This window comes from Misgurnus anguillicaudatus, chromosome 10 (assembly GCF_027580225.2).
Source record: "Misgurnus anguillicaudatus chromosome 10, ASM2758022v2, whole genome shotgun sequence".
Taxonomy (NCBI): domain Eukaryota; kingdom Metazoa; phylum Chordata; class Actinopteri; order Cypriniformes; family Cobitidae; genus Misgurnus; species Misgurnus anguillicaudatus.
In genome coordinates, this window is record NC_073346.2 from 5,556,424 (window position 1) to 5,577,003 (window position 20,580).

The window sequence follows — 20,580 nt, forward strand, 5'->3', positions numbered from 1 at the left end:
ACCTAAAGAGAAAAAATGTGTTGTGTGAACATAAATTAAAAAATGTACAGCCGGAAACAGTCGTTTTTAAGTAAAGTGAACACAGCTGCAAGCTGCGTGTGGACAGTTTTTGTTTTTTCTGGACTCCACGCCAGGAAGTGCTGCAGCAACCTCAGCACCCCTACTTCTTACAAAAAATATTCATCCCACCAAAAAAATTTTTTTCTCCTCATTATAACAAAGATCTCCACCACTGTTTGCAATGTTGTTTCTGCAAAGAATTTGTCAGTCACAATCAGTCAAACCCCGCCCCCTTCCCCTGCTTCAGCACCCACATCACACACACAGAGACATGCACAAAGTGTTGCCAGTTTAGAAACTTTTTTCAGAAAGCACACACCAACACCTTTAGCAACATTTTTGGATAAACCTTAGATAGCATGCACACCAAAACGGCGTATGTTTTCAATTGTTTTCAAGCACAGTGCTTTTAAAAAAAGGCAGCAGCTGGCAGGTTTTGTCCGTGCTGAGCGCAGCACTCAGTGTATTTTAAGCGCAGAGAGTTGAAAAATATTCAACTTTGGGTGAAAAGCTTAGCTTGTCAATGTCACATCTCATTTGGCCGCCCAATCAAAGTGGAGAAGGGGCGGGACAAACATCACAACAAACAACAGCTGTCATTCAACGACTGATAAACCAAGTAGAAGTATCATAGCAACCAAAACGTTCAGCTGAATACAGCTGGCAAGCGCCTACAGTCGGTGTCTGCCTGGCGTTTTTAGTTGTGATTAAATGCATTTGTGTAGGGGAGAGTGGGGTAAGTTGTCACATTTTTCGCACTGTCTAACATTTATTGAGCACCATACAGTATATCACAATGTTATAAATCTCATACCAAATGCAAAAAGGAAGTATTGAGCACATATGTTGTATTCATTACATTAGATTATCACACTAGATTATCTAAAAAGAAGAACACAACTTAATTGTGATTATTGATTTAAATTTTTTTAATTCAACCCGAACTGGAAATATTAACTCTTGGGCTTTTCACACTGCAATTAACCTTGGGATTTCTTCGTTCTAAACCTTGCTTTTAATGATAGGTTAAGAATCATTTCACAATTGTAAGTTAGAAGCAGGTTATCCCTAAAATTAACCCAGGGTTATGAAACCCTGGTAGCCCTGCTTTTGTGGGGTTAACCTTGCATTGCGGTGCCAAAGGCACACAGTGTAAAACAAAGCAGGGTTAGATGTCATGACCCCAATTAAACTCTTCTGAAGCAGCTAATGCTGGGTACACACCAAAAGACTTTTTACATCTTATAAGATTTTAAAAATATGATAGACCACAAACATGAGGATAAAAAACGTTAACCGTTTTGCTCCTATAGTGTGTGGTGTGCATTATATGTCAAAGACAGCACACCACACACAAACAGATTTTTAACCAAAGGTCTCGACTGTGAACACAGAAAATCCCACAAAATCTCGCAAGACTTCAGAATAAGCACGGCGGACGATATGCAGGAAGACATTTCAATAATAGTGCTTGGAATGATTTTTACAAGACACGTTGTATAAACATTCGTGCTGTTGCCACAAATCAACAAGCAGATCTTTCATCTCTGCTGTCCACATCAACTTTACTTTGGCCGTTTCTCAATCCGAAGGCTGTAGCCTGCGGAGGTCGCATATGCAGGCTGCATACATCATGAAACCTGGTTTATTCAAGTTAACTGAGCATTACATTCGCAAGTCATAAGTATATTACAACAATATACAAAAAACTAGGAATAATAGTCAATTTTATAACCATTAATATTCTGAAATAAGCCGTATATGCAGCCTGGAAATGCGACCTACGGATTGAGAAGCGGCCTTTGTGCTGCGCCATGACTGTTTCCGTCTTCCCTCATCTCGCTTTCTGATTGGATATGGTTTCGTTTCACGTGATAATCTCCATAGTGTGCTCGCGTTTGTCCTCGGGGTTCCCCACACACACATGTTGAATATTTACGATTCGCGATTGGCGTGGCTCCGACGTCCTTCCGAGCAGGTTCGTACACTCTTAACACACCTCACACGAAGGGACGATCTGATAAAATGATTTGTAGAACCATCGCGATACTCTGGGCATAGCTAGGATTGTCGGAACGGGGTAAATCAGCCCAATTATCAGGGTTGCTTGATAATTACAGACAGGTGTATGAGCAGGGTTTCAGACACCTGACCTGGGGTTTAGGAATGCACAGTGTGAAATGTCAGATTATGAATACCCAGGGTTATCTCTTAACCTCTAGTTAAGTATGAACAATGTGAAACAGATAACCGAGGATTCCGTTAACCCGGGTTTAGAATAACCCGGGGTTAAGTCCTTCATTTTTTTGTTGACGTTACCTTCCTGGTTTCTTGTTAAAGTCTTATGCAAATATATATAGTAGGGATGATCGATTGGCCAATAATGCTTGCTATGCTTCTCAATGAATTACGGTGAAATGCCGCTACATCCAAAAGCCAGAGGGCGCTCTCGTGCAGAAACTCAATATGCGCTGTAGACTAAAAACCATACACACGCAGCTCCAGGAAATGGCTTAAGGATATATTTATATTGCTGTTATTCAAACCTTTCAGGTATTTTCATGATATTAATGAATATGTATATTGATTATGTTTGACGAGTGTTGCTTATTCAAATGCATATTATAAACGATTCAAACTAACAGCGATTTTAGATCGATAAGGACTTACTGATCAAAAGCCGTAGTACATGAAATAGCTGTGAATAAGATTGGCTGTCCGATTCAGAATAGTGATCGGCCACGTATTTTTAGTGGATATCGGCATTGATCAGGGCACCCCTAGCATATAGTATTTGCAAATTGTGCATGTTTCCTCCTCTTTGTTTTAAAACCACCGAGTTCCCTGACAAAGAGTAATTTCCAACTTTTTCAGTGCAGCCCCCTTTGTCATGGCTGCAGCCCTTTGTGGCCCCCCAAAGAAAATTCATGAAACAATCTATGATTTTTAAATAAACCAAAAACAAATCATATAATGTGGGATTCGCAGGTTTGTTTGTGGTTAGGCTTATTCTAAAGTGTGAATAGATGGAATTTAAGATAATAAATCCATGCATTTCATAAAATGTCATAAAACTGTGGCCCCACTGGCACCATCTGGCAGCTCCCAGTTTGAGAACCACTGAGGTAAGTACTATACAGTGAAACCTTTATTTAGCAAGGTTTTGGTGTGAACTTTAAAAAACTAGGAAAGGCAGAGAGGACACCTGCATCGTTTTTATCTCAGTCAGACTTTAGAAACTCCTGAACGCATATTCCTCAAGCCACTCGTCTTCGAATCAGATTTTCATTGGCCAAAAGCTCTATCAGATAAGGCATTACATTGTTTGAAGGCTACATGTGTACATTTCTATCGCAGCACTCAGCTAAAGAGAGTTTTAAACACAGCACTTTTACTTTTTCTTCAAGATGAACGTTCGACTGCTGTCATCTCCATTTGGCTTCTGTTTGTAAATGGTTTTAAAACCAACTGGGTTTGGTTTGGAGAACTGAATTGAATCATCTGCACAGCCCGGTGAACAGTGGGTGACACATCCACTCCGCTCAATTCAACATATCACTCATAAGGGGGAAATTTTGTGTCCAAATGTGTTTTCAATTAGTTCAAATGGTCTTTCAATGAGATTCTTGAATTTATAAACAGCTATAGAATGAAACCAAATGAGGCATTCTTAAATTGAGAGAGAGAATCTAAATGATACAGATGGACACTTTATTAATGGTCCCCTTAGTACACATTTTTGTTTTTCTATTACTTGCTAAAAATATCTATATACGATGAAAAAGAGAGATGGTATAGTTGCGTCAGTGCCTGTGTTTGTGTATGCATGTTTATGCCAAAGTGAGATGCAGAGCTTTCAAGGTCAGATTGCTGCAGTGGCTGATGGGTAGGACAGCTACCCACATCTCTGAAAAAAATGCATCTTAATATCTAGAATGCTTTGAAGTACTCTTTGAAATGTTATTGAAAAATAGCAGGAAGCATTACATTTTCACAAGTAAAACCTGCTATTTGTTCATTATAATCTGTCCTTGTTTAACAAGTTTTGCAATGTGTATTACAAACATGTATCGATTATAAAAATGTGACACAAAAAAAATCTCTTTGTCGTGCTGTGTCATTTATAGAAGAGAACAGGACTATAATTTAATATGAGCTGTAACAATATAAATTTAAATCAATAAGAAATGATAGTGGCTACAGGGGTGATGTTGTACAGTAAGTCATAAAGGAATTACATGAGAAAAAAGCATCACTTAATTTCAGATATCATCTGAATTAGCAAGCGTCCAGCCTACCTAAGACTATTCTGTTTCATAATAAAACCTCCTCAGGAACAGCAGATATGACATCTAAACTAAAAAAACCATACAAAACAAATTAAAGCAATAATCTATTTAGCAGATGGAGGAGATAAAGCCCCTCAAGGCTAAACCACTTTAATTCGCCCACCTTCTAATTACAAATTAAACTGTTAACTTTAGGACAAAATATAAAACAGTTTAATTTGTGTCTTTTAAAACAGAAAAGACCCCGACCGACTGCCTCATGAATTCAACAACTCCAGACTGCTTTATTTGACACTATACATTGTGCACTATACCGATGAAAAGATTTGGATATTAATCACATGACTGAAAAATAAATTAAAACAAAATGTACCCAGGGAAAATACACAATCAAAAATAAAGGTAACAACATTAGAAATGATTTAACATCAGGGCAAAGTGTGAAAATATTGTTTTTGGATTAGCAAGAATACAAGAATAGGAAATGGATAGCCTGGAGTGAGATGAGACCATAGACGTCTCTCGACATCTTTTCCCTAAAACATCTTTGGCCAATCAGAATTAGGATGACAGCATCATAGTCATTTTTGTGGGTCAAGACAACTTTTGGCGGCACAACAAGTTTGAGCATCACAGTAACGTTAACTTGCTAAATGTGCTTTGTGTGTCGTGATCCATTTTCCCCTAACGTAATTCCATCAAATTTGTTGATAGAGCTTGTTAGCAAGTAATTCAACATTTAAGCTATTAAAATGTCAGCTCAGAATGCTTCTGAATACCTTTGCTTAGGTTATGACTAACATTAGCTGTTATATGGGGCAAAGGATGTTTTTAGTACACTGTAAACCCAAACAGTATAATGTGCTCATTTAAAATGAGTGAACTGAACTCAAAACTGTGAAAAAGTTTATTGGACTTAAAATTTTTATGTGTTTTCAACAAGTTCGCCATTTTAAGTTCCACAAACTCAAATAAAATGAGTCAAAGAACTCAAAAAATTTATTTATTACTTCCAAACGGAGTAATTTCAATACCACTGCCTCACTGTACTAAACACTGCAAATAATTACAAACTTTTGGTAGTTGTGATGAGTTCAAATTGCCAGGTAAGCTAAGAAAGAGTCTAGCACTGCAAATTTACTTCAGTTTAAAGTTAAATCAACACGATTGGTTGAGGAGGTTCCAGTTCCCAGCATGCTTTGCATGAGCCTGCAATACGAGAGCATTTCTTGAAATTAAGTGCTATTTTATGTGTTTTTTAGTAAAGAGAGAGACTCAGTAGTGTTAAACATTTATTTATGTTGGAGATTTAGAAGAGTTTGCTATTTTTTAGTTTTGAGATTACCATTGTTCAGAAGTGTAGTGCCTGTGCTCAGGATGTAGGTCGGATATATGTTGCTTTATCATATAAACTATGACTGTGTGAAAGTCTGCACAGAGTTCAGTCTCAATATACTTTCACTTCACTTGTCTTAAATTTTCATGAGTCACATGATCTGTTTCTGTGACTTGTGAACAAAATTTATTGGTAAAAAGAAGTTTTAAGTACGGTATACAAAAAATATATATGGTAAAACAGTCCTTATAATAAATAGGAGTTTTATGTATATTGTACTTAAAGATTTAATAAAACGAAGCATAAACTTTTAAATTTGGGTTAACTGAAATTTTTTAAGTTATATTTACTTAAAATTTTTGATGTTGGTTTACTTAAAAAAATGTATGTAATCAGTTTCAACAAAATTTTTGAGTACTCTGAACTTGTCGGGTTTTACAGTGTAGAGATTTTCCTCAAAAGGTGGGGAGAGATCGCAGGGGGGGGGGGGGGCACAAAACATTAATGATAAGAACTTTATGGAAAAGAACACCCCCATGACCACATCATATGTGCCAAACCTAAAAGGTGTAATTATATTAATTCTACCTGCCTTAATTCTACGTGGCATTGATTCAACAAGGTGCTGAAAGCATTCTTTAGAAATGTTGGCCCATATTGATAGGATAGCATCTTGCAGTTGATGGAGATTTGTGGGATGCACATCCAGGGCACAAAGCTCCCATTCCACCACATCTAAAAGATGCTCTATTGGGTTGAGATCTGGTGACTGTGGGGGCCATTTTAGTACAGTGAACTTTTTGTCATGTTCAAGAAACCAATTTGAAATGTTTCGAGTTTTGTGACATGGTGCATTATCCTGCTTGAAGTAGCCATGAGAGGATGTGTACATGGTGGTCATAAAGGGATGGACATGGTCAGAAACAATGCTTAGGTAGGCTATGGCATTTAAAGCGTAACTAAACCCCTGGTCAGAGCCTGACTCCACCCACTGGCAATATTTGAAAAATGCAAGAAAAGTGGGCAGATCCCAACGGAGATAGAGGGGACGAACTAAGTGTGTGGTGAGATCGTAACAAGGGCGTGGCGAACTTGAACCTGCTTACGTCACGAGTTACTTTTTGGACCCAACATCCAATAGGAAAATCCAACTGCAGTAGCCACCGTTCAACCTGAAGAGGGCAGCACTCAGACGTTTTTACACCATATATTGTAGTATTGAAACACTTTATATCCAAATGTCAAAAAACTTACTAAAATCAATGAACAGCACTAATAAAGCATAATTCTTACAGATCATTAACTAAAAAAAAGTTGGTTAAGGGTTTAGTTACTCTTTAAACAATGCCACTAAGGGGCCTAAAGTGTGCCAAGAAAACATCCCCCACACCATTACACCACCACCAGTGGTAACAAGGCATGATGGATCCATGTTCTCATTCTGCGTGAAAATCCCAGTAACTGAGGAGATTGTGAAATACTCCGACCGGCCCGTCTGGCACCAACAACCATGCCACGCTTAAAATTGCTTGAATCACCTTCATGACCATCCAGTTGTGCCATAAAGTTCAAGTTAAGTAGTTTAAATAAATGTGTTTAATTTGAAGCAAATCATGACTGTTCCCTTTATTTTCTTGCAAGAGAACATCACTATGTTTCAGACCCACATACAGTGTTTACATTCATAAGCCTGACACCTTTTTACCTCTTGTGAATTTGCATGTATGATATTCATGGACTGAGCAATGCGATTGAGCGGAGCCGTTGACTAATTTGCATATTCATGGATCCGCATGTAAATGAGGCAAGGGTGTAAAGTTACATTCGAGCTGCTTTAAAGCATGAAGAAATTACTGTCACAGGAAAAACTTTTACATACTGTATGCTATAATGATGCTCAAATATAATGATACTCATTATATATTATCAGTGGTGTATTAAGACCTTACATAATGGACTGTATTGTTTTTATTACCTTAGAATGAGACACCATGGGTCCACTTATATGGAAGTCGCCGTCATGTTTCTACAGTAGCCCTAACTGGACAAACTGACCTACAGAGTGCGTTTCATCCCTATATTGTCTAAGACAACGACATGTTTGTCCTGTGCCAACTACCATATGTGTTTTGAAATTGAGGGGTAAGCTGTTGGTTGCAATTCGCAATCTCACCACTAAATGCCGCTAATTTACACACAGCACCTATAAGTGATAAAAGACCCCTGTAGTCGATCATTTTAAGATGTTGCTGTCATCTTCTGCTTTAGAGTTTGGATTACTTTTGATTATCTATCACTGTAGCTCACCTAACTGTACATAGTATGAATCTATTCTGTATGGCTTTTGCCTACACCTTTTCGGTTACCCCCCTTGTTTGTAATGTATTTGCTGTAAATATATTTTGTTTTATGTTTAGTACCTGAATAAACTTTCATTTATTCATGATAAGTTTAGTGAGAGGTAAAAATTTAGAAAAACGTTTGAAGTCAGTACTTGAGGAATATCAAGACAAACAGTGTAATGAGAGTTTAGCTTTCTAAAACAGATCACTTATTTCATTAATCTGAAACAAACCTGCAGCATTTGCTCACAGTCTATTATTAATGATTGCCTTTCTGTAGCGGCACAACGATGACTTCAGAGGCAAACCTGAGGGCATTAAACTTTCATGTGAGGTCTGACGTGCCCCCTCGCACTTACTCGGCATCTTCACTTTTATTCGTGACACCTTTGATCCTGCAGCTCGACTCAGGCAACTGGCATTTGAAACATTAATGTATTCTTATTGGCCACTTAGAGTGAATAAAACACTCATACCGTTTCATTTTTGATTATTTACTAAAGGAAATATACTGTGGGAGAGAGGAGCTAAAATAACTACATAACCCACCTCATGACTTCTGCATTAATCAGAGAAAATGCCACACCCTTTGGATTTTATGAACTACTGTATGTGTAAGAGGAGAAATATGCTTGCTGGTCTAGAGAAGTCATCCAATTATCTCATAGGATCATTAATCTACCACTTTCCAACTTTTCCAAGTCTTTTTGACCAGGGTCTGAAATTAACTAATTTTTATACATTTTATAAATTATGTTCAATCGTTAATTTCTTTATTCTTATTTTTTATTCATGATTCATGTAGTACAGACAAGAGCAAAGTCCAGTAAAAGACTACCTTTCAACCAAATGGTTGAGCACATTTTTAGTCAAAACATTTTATTGAGAGGAGTACCTAAGCTGATTAAGCTATCTCTACTATATGATTGAGGTATGCTATGCCAAAAAATCCACTATTGGCGCTTTTCCATTACATAGTACCCCACAGTTTAGTTTAGTTTGGGTCGGGTGGGCTTACCTTACTTTGGCGTGGTTAGCTTTTCCATTGAGTTTAGCATCACTTCTTAGTGGGAGGGATTATAGGCGTGTCGTTATATTTGCGCTGCCTGCTGCTGTGACATCATACAAGTAAGAGCGTTGTTGTACATTCCCATACATTTATTTATTTCTCAGTCCACCAAAAATTAAAATTGGCCACCACAAATAGATGTTTGCACATAACTACCTCTGTCTCACATGACAGTTTCTGTTCAAACACCCGTGGCGTCAGTCGAATGTGCCGCCACAAACTGCAAAAAACTGTTATGGTGTCCCGAATTCTCAACATGTGGATGTTTTTCATCACTAAAAGGGAGTTTGGGAACTTATAGCAGAGCACAGATGACAACATGTTTTCTCGAGACAGCGCAAGCTAGCACTAAGGTAAAGCTAATCTTTTACATTAGAGCAATGACACTGATAGTGACGATTCTCTCAGACCAATCAGTGATCTACAGTGTTTTCACGTTATGTTTGGTATCAGCTGTGGTTGCTTGGAACCCCAACCGAGGTGGTACTAAAAAAAAGTATTGGGTACCACGTACTGCACCTAATGGAAAAGGTCCCAAAAGTAAGCTGACCCGACCCAAACTAAACCAAACCAAACCGTGGGGTACTATGCAATGGAAAAGTGCCATATATGTCAGAGTGTCAATCAACAGCACTTGTCACAACATTTCTTCTTAGATGGATGTCAGAGACAAAGAAATCACTCCTGCCATGTAAACTGGTCTTGGTGAAATTTTGCAAAAAAGCACATTTTTTGACATATTACAATTTACAAAATTATGTTACTTTTTGACATGGAAAAAAAAGTTTGTATGTTTTTGATAATTTTTTAAAAATGTGCTTTACCAAACAGTTGATTTGTCACTTTATGGTAAAAGTAGAAAAGCTAAGCAAATTTTTCAGATCATCCATTTCTGCAGTCAGAATGTACTATTTGCTGAGAAATATACAGTTCTGATCATTCACAGCTATGAATATGAAACTCAGGCAATTAAAGGGTTAAATAGAAAATATATTATAATAGTATTTAAATATATAAGTTTCGGAATTTATTCAATGCTTTATTTAATGTTCATTGTTGATTGATTGCTTGTCACCAAAACTGTTTTTAGAAAACGACAAGAATAAAAGAGAAATGGGGTGATGGCAGGATGACAGAATTTTGCATAAATAACATGCAATTCAGATTTTATAATAAATAATGATAAAATGTTTAATAAACATTTATAAATAAAGATGTGTTATCTTGTTATTTTTTGTCTAGTAGAAGTTCTGAATGGACGGTAACTAAAAAAAATGGTAGCCAAATTGGCTGGTGAGTGAAAAAGTTCATTTCAAACCCTATTTGTGACTCTTCTCATAGTTGTGTATGTGCTCATAACACAACTCTATTCTTGTTTTAAACCACTGCACCATTTGACAGCAAAAGTCCATCATTTTAGGCATTAAGCAGTAAAACTGAGGATCATCATACATTCTCCTGTATATACTGGGTTGGAATAACATGACAGTAGTTAAATAACAAAAGGCATTTTGGGGTTAATATCCCATTATGTCTAAAGATAGTTCTGTAAACACTGCATGAAAATGTTTTTCCACTACACATTGTTTTGTTGTGTCTCTGTGTTCAGATTTGCCAAAATACCAAACATGAACATCGCTCATCAAGTTTTTATAAGACAACAGTTTATAAGATAACAATTTATACCACAACAATATGTCAACAATTAAGTCACCCTCAATTGGGGAATTTTAGAGGAAACTAAAGAGACATGGTTAAATGAGGCAAGAATCCTGAGCTATGAATGAACAATGATTTCACTTTATGGCTACCTATAGAATTTTGTATAGGTAGCAGAAATACTCTTACAAGAACATGGTTTTCTCTGTATATTTCATCAGTAGTCACATCTGAAAAGATGACAAGAACAAAGCTGCTATCCTGATTGGTGGTGAGAGACCGGAATGGATGAAACCGCCTCAAAGCACAAACTCTGAGTGATCCGTCATTCAGTGTGATCTGACACTACTGAGTTGCCTTTGGCTTCAAATATCAGAGAAGTTTGAAAAAGAAGGTGAAGGGAGAAATAACAAAGATTTATCATTTGAGGAATATATTTTTCCGCATCTGATGTTTTTAGGGCCTAATATCATAGCAGTGCATGGGAATGTTTCTAATGCTATTCCATCCAATTTTCTAGCTGTGACTCTTAACTAAAGTTTGAACCGCTGCTTCTTTTTGTTACGATGCGGCATTTGGTTGGTGTGGTATTTGTCCCGCCCCTCCTCCACTGTGATTAGGTGGCTGAGTAAAGTGACAATGACTACGTTTTCATGCACCCTTATAATGAGATTATAATGAGATTTTGGCAATATTGCGATAACACTTCATCTCGTGTAAACACAATACTTTGCTAAAAATAAAGCGATTAAGCCCATAATCGCAGCAAGTATAATCATATTAAAAAGTGGCTTATGCCGATGTTAATCGCAATACACAGCCATGTACAGTAAACAATTTGATCGCATCTGTACCACACTAATTGAGGTGCGCATGTATTTTCAGTCATGCACATTAAATGCAAGTTTGTAGTAAACTTTACATTAGGATGTCTTTTGACTTCATCCAGAAATAGCACAAAGAAACACACCTATATATGAGTTCATCATTTTATGCTGTACATGTAGCTATGTGTGAAAAACAACCACACTTATTAGTGAATAATCCAAAAATGAATTGGAATGAGGAGTCATGTAGTGAAAGTGACATGCTTGTCAAGTATGACCTCTGCATTTAACCCATTCCAGTGAGTAGTGAACATATGCACTGCATGTCTGAAACACACACACAGACACAGAGCAGTAGGCAACTACAGGTATCCCAGCACCTGGGGAGCAATTAAAGTTAAGGTGCCTTGCTTAAGGGCACCACAGTCGCAACCTGCTGGCCGCGAGACTCCAACTCTCGGGTTACAAGCCCGACTCCCTAACCACTAGGCCATGACTTTCCCTTCTTATTAACATCTTAAGTCCTTAAACTGATTATTGGTGGTGTATGTATAAATGTAGTCATTGATAATCTGAGTGTGAATGTTTTTCAATTCTCTGCGCGGATGAAAACCTTGAGTGCTTACAATTAGTGCGGAAAATACCACCAGCTGGGTTTTTTATTCTTTTAAAAACGTCACTTTTGGAAACAGCTAAAAACATAAGTAGGCTTCAGGAAAAAATGCTCTGTGTGACACAGGGCCTTACATTTTCCCATTCTTATTAGAGCCCTATTGTTTTTCTTAGGATTTATTAAAAAAAAAATTGGGGGGGTACTTAACATGCTTAACAACGCTTAAAAATTGTCACACACATTAGAGTCATCGGCCATTAGGACTATTAGGACCAAAGGCTGGCACCTGGAAATTTTGGCTCTGTAGCGCTCCCTGTAATGTGTAAACAAATTTGGAGAACAGATATACATGCATGCACATGTCCAAAAGTTGGTACACATATAGTTCTCATTGACACAAACAACTTGTGCACTGACTAATAGCTCCACCCAACAGGAAGTCATCCATTTTTTCAGAGTCATCAGTCAAGTTGATCTGATCACGCAAACTTGAACAAAACTTGATCTTTTAAATACTCCTTCTAGGGGATTAATATAAGATTGACACCAAACTTGCTGAACATGATGCCAAGATATTGGAGATGTTAAATTGCGAACAGATTTTTGATATCTCCAATGCTGTTGCCATGACAAGGTGTCACATTTATGGTGAAATCAGAATAAGTCTTATATCTAAGGCATACTATGTCTGATTGCGATCAAATGTGTGGGGTTGGGGTGTATGTTAGGCCACAGGGCCTGATCACATTGATGTGGTTATTGTGAGTCCCGGGCATAGTGCCACCCACTGGAAGTGTGTCAGTCAATTTACACCAAACTTGGTCAACATATTATCAAGATATCGGAGATGCTAAATTGCGAACAGATTTTAGATATCTTGAACACCGTTAACTTCGTATTCAGGCATATCTAAGGCTCTTGGCATGCTCAGAATAACATAACATTTGGCACACACATCATAGTTGTAGGCCGTTAGAGATACGCAAAAGCTCAGATGCGGAAGTGGTGGAGGGCTCTCTAGCACCACCTCTGTCTAAAATGTCCAATTCGTTTTACTTACAGTCCTGAAACTTGGTACATATATTGTTCTCATCAAGATCTCAACAACTTCCATAATGACATTCATTAGCTCCACCCAGCAGGAAGTCGGACATCTTGAATTTAATGCTGAATTTTGGACATGCAGGCTCTGAACTTTTAAATACTCCTGCTAAGGAATTTATGCAATAACCACCAAACTTGGTGAAAATTATGTCAAGACAATAAAGATGATAAATTGCAAACGGATTTTTGATATCTCAAATGATGTTGCTATAACGAGGCAATACATTAATAGTGAAATCAGGGAAACAGGAAGTGTCTTATATCTACTGCATACATTCAACATTTTCAATCACATCTGAGAAATATGTTTGGTTATAGGGTCTGATCATATTAATGTAGTTACTGTAAGTCAAAGGCAAAGCTCCACCAACAGTCAACAGGAAGTGTATCACTTAAAACAGACTTTAAAAGATTCATGCCTACTGTGCATCATTTTCTGGGGCCACCATGTAGCGATAGCGACATCGTCATCGTCAGTGTTGGGAGTAACGCATTACAAAATATAATATATAACAGTAATATATTTGTTTTGGCTGTAACGCAGTAATATAACGCATTACTGAAAATTTTTTTGTAATATTTTACTCGTTACAGTCTTAGTAACGAGGGCGTTACAACAATGCATTTTAAAAATAAACTGTGTTATTTTTATTTTTGACCAATGGGCGCAACTAGCATCCAAACAGGAAAAAGCTGCGGGTAAAATAACGTTCGTATTTCAGTTTCCGGGTGACGTATTCAGCATGTTCATTTTTACTTTCATTTTGTATTTGAACTGCGATTTGAACGCGGTGCGCGTCAAGTATAGACGCGTTTCTTAAAAAAAAGCAGTGTTCCTCTGTTTGTCTGTGTTTTATTAAGCAATTATATGTTAGTCTACATGTAATCCTTATATTGTACTGAAATGAGCTGTATTCCTTGAGGCCTGATCCTCCAATAGCACTTTTTGATGTCAACCTAGTGCATGCCAGGTTTGTGGTGTGAATCTGAATTAAAAGTGAATTAAAGAAAAGAAATGAAAAGAGGTTGTGTGTCTTGCCATGTTATTAGTCTATAGGTTGCATTATAGTGGACTCTAGCTCTATTGTGTTTGGTATGTGTACCATCATTTACCAGACTTTTACCAGATCATTTGTCTATGTTTATGATTGTGACAGTGATTGTTACTGTATTTTGCCATAAGTCTTCACTGTGCCTATTCAAAGCTTGAGGGCCAACACATAATTTCTAGATTTATAAGCAGAAATAAACTACATTTTAACATTTTATAATGCCTAGTCATACTTCTGTTAATTTGATGAAAGTAACTCAAAAGTAGTATAACTCATTACAGTTCAGAGACAGTAATATTGTAATGTAACTAATTACTTTCAAATGGTATTACACTTTGAAAGTAACTTTCCCAACACTTGACATCGTGCGAGGGCCCATTATCACTCCTTGCAGATTCTTTTAATTGCTTTTTATGTATTGTTGATCTAACACAGTGCCATACAAACACTGATGTATTTTGAGATGTATCTACATATTTGAATTTTGATGTGACATCTGACAGTTGTATTTTTTATATAAATGGTTATATTTATAGGTGGAGGTTTGTACATTTTACACAATCAGTTCATGTTGGCATCTCCTTATAGACTAGTCCTAGACTAAAATAAATGTAAGAGCTGTCCAATCTGAAAACCCCTTGCACTGACATATCTTAAAATACATCAGTGCCCTTTGTTTTGCCTCAAAATGCACACAAGTAATGTTTTTAGTAGGGCTGTCAAAAGATTAATCGCATCCAAAATAAAAGTTTGTGTTAACATAACATATGTGTGTGTGTACTGTTTGTAAATATTATGTATATATAAATACACACACATTCATGTATATATTTAAGAAATATATCACAATTAATCTTTTGACAGCTCTAGTTTTTACTGAGGCATGTTTGTTAAAACTAGTTGTATTTCCTTAACTATGGCCTAGTCCTGTCTTAAAATAATCCCTGATCAGGAAACCACCCCATAGTATTCTGAATTTGCAAAAGAGTGACTGGATTCTGACTTTAAAGACATTGTTATGCATTTTAAAGGTTGGTAAGTCTATTTACTTTGGTACGTTTTATGTTTAGTTGGATTTTATTATTTCCCTTGAGGATTGTTTTTGCTGTCCGCAAACAGAACAGACATGTCACCTATTCATGAGTATCAGCCATCAGTTTTAAGTACAGCTCTAAAGTAAAATGTTGGAAACATTAACGCAACATATTTATTAATTTATTATTGATAAATATTAACGTTCGATAATTGAAATACAATGCATACAAATGTAACAACAATATCTTAAAAAAAAAGTTTAATTGTGATTTATTTACCAGTATCGTGGACACCACCAGTGATCTGTTGGAAAGAGAGTCTGTCACATTGGTTGTTTTCCCCTTCTGGTTTTCTGTCATGTTCAAACCACTCACAGGATCCCACGTGCCAATCTGCAAAAAGATATTTAACACTTTATATTTAAAAAAAATCTATGACAAATCGATATTAAAGATTGATCCTTCAATTCAGTCAAGCAAAAACCCATCACTGCAAACACTGATCACTAAATGGTGAAATAAAGTAATCTGTGTGCCTGTGTGGAAGAAGACAAAACCAATATATTTATAAATGTAAAATTTCAGATTCATTGCATGTCATCAGGATTTAAAATAATGGAGATTTAGGGGCACACAAAAGAGGAAAGAGATTGTGCTGGTTTCAAAATCCGTGTCACCATGTTGTTCCAGCAGTTTTGGTTGTGCAAATGAATAAATGAGTGACCACATTCCTCCATACATGGGATCTGTATTACACATTGTGCTCCAGTACATGTAAACAAATAAAAGCACAGCCCCCTTTGTGTGTGTGTGTGTGTGTGTGTGTGTGTGTGTGTGTGTGTGTGTGTGTGTGTGTGTGTGTGTGTGTGTGTCTGTGTGTGCGCGCGCGCGCGTGTATGATCATCTAATTGCTTGGGGTTTTGGGAGTCTGGAGTTCAGGCAATGTGCCCATATAACCGGTCAGCACTCCTGCACTATAATAGAATCTATCATTTCACATATAAGAAGTGACGTAAAGACTACTTAAACAGAAGAACTGATGATCGTGACTCGTCTCATTCCTCTTTATTCAAAAACTGTTTCAGTACTGCAGAGAAGCCTCCCGAGTACCAGCAGATCAAAACAAGATGGCAAAGTGGAGACGTGCATGTTTAACTATCGAAAAACTAAGTACTTCAGAAAACACCAGGCCTGCCGTTTGTAATTGCAAATCACCTGTTTAATTCAGCATTCATGAGACTAAAGGGCTACTGAGGGCTTTATTATTAATGGGATAAATTATTCATAGATGTGCAGACATGCAGAAGAGAACTGGGAGGTCACGGTTTGTTTAGAGTCTCTCTCTCTCTCTCTCTCTCTCTCTCTCTCTCTCTCTCTCTCTCTCTCTCTCTCGATCTTCTGTGTATTTTGAGAGGGTTATTGGGGAAATGTGTGTTTGATCAGATGTTTGTCCCTCTCTGAAGCAGCAGGTACATAACTACTGACATGTGAATGTGAAATTTACACTGAATCCAGAGGAATTTACAGCACAGCTACCTTATCCAAGCCTTCTTCCTTCAGGCTGATCACATCCAGATCGAAATCTGTCCTCAAGCCATTGGTTCGGTTGAAATTTATTCGTCCGGTCAAGCCGTCCCAGTGGGCCTGTAGGTGTGGGAAAAATAATCATTACAACTGGCCTGCGCTATATGAGATGAACTCTTTCATCCTGGCCAAATGGAGAAAATACATCATTTACCAGAATGTACCTCTCACCTCTGGAAGAAACTGACTCTAGGTCACACATGTAGAAAACAGACACACTTTTTAAAGTGGGCCATATTTATCCCTTGATATATCTTTAGGGAGTATTTGTAGGCATTCTTCTGGACTGTACAATAACTGCGTAACAATAATTTCTTTAGTCTGTCATTTAATAGGAAAATATGTGACCTTTAGGTATTTATCCCACAAACCCTTGCTATTTTTTTATCCAAAAACAAAACACACACACACACACACACACACACACACACACACACACACACACACACACAGACACCCACACACACACACACACCCCACACAGTGATGGCAATGTGTCAAGTTGGTTGCTACAGCCTACAGTAAATCTTACAGCAATATTTCTCATAGTTATAAAAATAATAATTATTAATAAATTAATAATGAAAAAAGTGTCCTTTATCACATTGCTGCTGTATCTAAAGTAGTTGATAAAAAGTTAAAATACAAATCAGTGATTTTACTCATAATTCAGCATTGACTGGCTTACTATAACAACAGTATTAAGTAGAGCCCGATTGATATATCGGCCGATATTAGGCATTTTCCAAACTATCGGTATCAGCATTCATAATGGCTGATAAATGAAAATTTTAAACAATTAAAAAAAAATGGATGAAACAGTCAGCCTTCAACCATATCATGAGTGTTGCCGTTGAATAGTTTGTCCACCAGAGGGCCTTCTACAACCTCCCTGTTGGCAACACTCGCGTATAACGCGTCACACATCCTGCAAAACCTGCTGATCCAGCCAGAGTCGGACAGAGAGAACAACGGTTAAGTGAGTTCATGGTAAGTTGGTCACGAGACATACATTGCTTGAATGACAATTAAAAGATGTTTTGTTGCGCGTTTCTGGGAAAAAAATTGGCTGATATATCGGAATATCGGATTTTAGAACCAACAAACAATTGTATCGGTATCGGCCTTCAAAATCCTTTATCGGTCGGGCTCGATTAAGCACTTAATGGGAATGAGATCTTTTTTAACATTATAGTATTATCATAATGCAGTACTGAAATTATAGGGACCGCTGACTAAATGTCATTTATTTGTATTTTATAATTAAACTGTAAATGCATTCTTTTGCATTTAAAAAATAAACCTTTACATTTTCTGTTGAATTTGCAGTGAAAATGATCCAGGAAGGTTGTTGACTGTTTTTTTTATTTTGCACTTTTAATGCATTCACAGTATAGATTTTCCTTCTGTCTGAATCTCAATTTATTTATAAAGCACAATAAAAAGAACGGTGGTTGATTGACTACGGTGTTGAACAATATTGATAACAAAGATAAAACACAAAGAAGACAATACAGCAATTAATGTAAAGACAAAAAGCCCATGTGACCTCATTTTCTCAAAAAGCAAGGTTTTAAATTTTGCTTTGAAAGTTATTCTGATGAGATCTAATAGAGAGTGGTAGGCTGTTTTACAGTTTAGGGCCGGCTTTAGAAAAAGCCCGGTCACTTTTAGTCTTCAGCCTAGATATGGACCAGAAAGAGATTCTGATTAGATGATCTTAAATGTCTAGCTGGAGTGTTTGTACTCAAGAGGTCTGAAAGATATGAATGAGCTAGTCCATTTAAAACATTAAAAACAAAAATAAACTCTTAACTCATTCCCGCCAGCCATTTTTTGAAAAGTTGCCCACCAGCATTTTTTTGTGATTTTCACAAAAGTTTCACAAAATGCCTTCCAGGAAAATGTTCTTCTAAAAATATATAAATATACAAATATATCAAATGAAAAAAACAGACCTCTGCTTTCAAACAAACAATAAACAACCAAACAAAATGGGGGAGGGGGGAAGTTTCATCCTATGTATATATTTTTTTCTCTGCCTATAAACTATTAAATAAGAGTAAAAATAAATTTTTTATCAAAAAGCTGAAATAATTGCATTTTTGTGAAGGGATTTTGTTAGAGATCGGATTTAGAACGATTATCGAAACATACACCGAGTTTAAAATGAGTAAATAACATTTTGGCTTCAGTTTTTTCATAAATCGGGTAAGTTCGCCGTCTAGTGTATAATTGCGGTATTGCAGATTAACAGAAAAATTTCATCAGGAACACTTTTCTATCCAAATGTTTTCTCTTAATTGACAAGATACTTTGCCAATGGTGGGGAGAGAGTCAATAAGTTCTTAACCTTAGCAAGGAGCAAAGAAACTAGATTTGAATGTTTCATTTACCTGTTTATCAAAAGTAAAGGCAACACCAATTTTTGGATTTTCTGTATTCAAATCACATTGCACCTTGCTCAAGTATTGCATTTACCCAATTCGCTCTAATTTTAGACCAATACCAGACATCCATCTAGATGAGCGCTGTGCCACGTTCAAAAAGAATGAAATGTCGTCAGACAAGCCCCTCCATTTTATCTGCTCGAAAGAGAAGCTCAGCACCACAGGGTTTTTTTTACAGCCCCAGGCTCTGCTTGAAGTCTGGACAATGAAGATCCGTAAAAAGGGCAGAAGTGTCTGGGCTGGGGTCATCCCGAAGAGATTTGAGTCCATTTATACACTGGATCAGGAAGACAAGACCACCTTGCTTTGATATATCTACTATGTCTTCAGCAGTCGTTGGATAACATAGGGCAAATAATGAAAGGCTTTTAGTCAGTCTAAATATAGGCATTAGAATGACAGGGAGAGTTCAGATTAGCCGTCCTAGTTTTTCTCAAAATAGCACAGAGAAGAATCATTTCCGGAGATTAAGATAAATTTGCTGCCTTCTGCTACGGAGCTCTGTGAGACCGATATTCAGACTCAGAAACAAGCAAACACACACACACACACGGTTTTTAACTTATAACATTATAAGTTACCTATAAGTTATAGTTTAACTTATATGAAATGTGTGATGTGTAAAGCAGTACCTCTTTGATGAGAGTCATGAAGCGATTGCCAAAGCGCCAGGGCTTGTGACGGTTACACTGGAGTGAACTGACGGTGATTTGAGGAGACTGTTGGACGGCCACGGCCACCACATGCACAGCGTCATACATCAGGGCAGCATCTGTCTGGAAACACACACAAACGCACACGGGTCATTCCTACATCAGCAATGCACCTGAAACTTTCAAGCTGGCAAATTCATCTTTTTAACAACATGTTAAGACTTTGATGCATCTCGTGATTGGAGCTTCTTCAACTCAACGGCCAATCGCAGATTACGTCAAACAATGTGAACGTGTAAGAGAAGCCTTCATCCGAATGCCAAGCCCACTGACAGCCCACCGTACCGGAGACCTCTCATTCCACAGACCAAAATAAAATCTAATTAGTGTTTGCCTTGGATGATTGAAAAGCAATCACAACACCCAGACTGGGCCAGTATGGAAATCATGCCTGAAAGGCCTTCAGAAATTGCTATCCTGTCAAATAAATCATAGCCAAACCTGTCAT

General features: G+C 37.2%; 1 protein-coding gene across 3 annotated transcripts in view; it reads right to left on the minus strand.

Moving 5' to 3' along the window:
- The window catches only part of grik2 (glutamate receptor, ionotropic, kainate 2), a 231,945-nt gene that overhangs the window by 72,473 nt on the left and 138,892 nt on the right, over positions 1 to 20,580 (minus strand). For all 3 annotated transcript variants that reach the window (XM_073871825.1, XM_055209417.2, XM_055209418.2), the window contains exons 7-9: positions 20,052 to 20,195; positions 16,922 to 17,029; positions 15,665 to 15,778 (exon numbers count right to left, since the gene is read on the minus strand). In XM_073871825.1, coding sequence (XP_073727926.1) covers positions 15,665 to 15,778; positions 16,922 to 17,029; positions 20,052 to 20,195 — 366 coding nt within the window. The remainder of the gene's footprint in view (positions 1 to 15,664; positions 15,779 to 16,921; positions 17,030 to 20,051; positions 20,196 to 20,580) is intronic.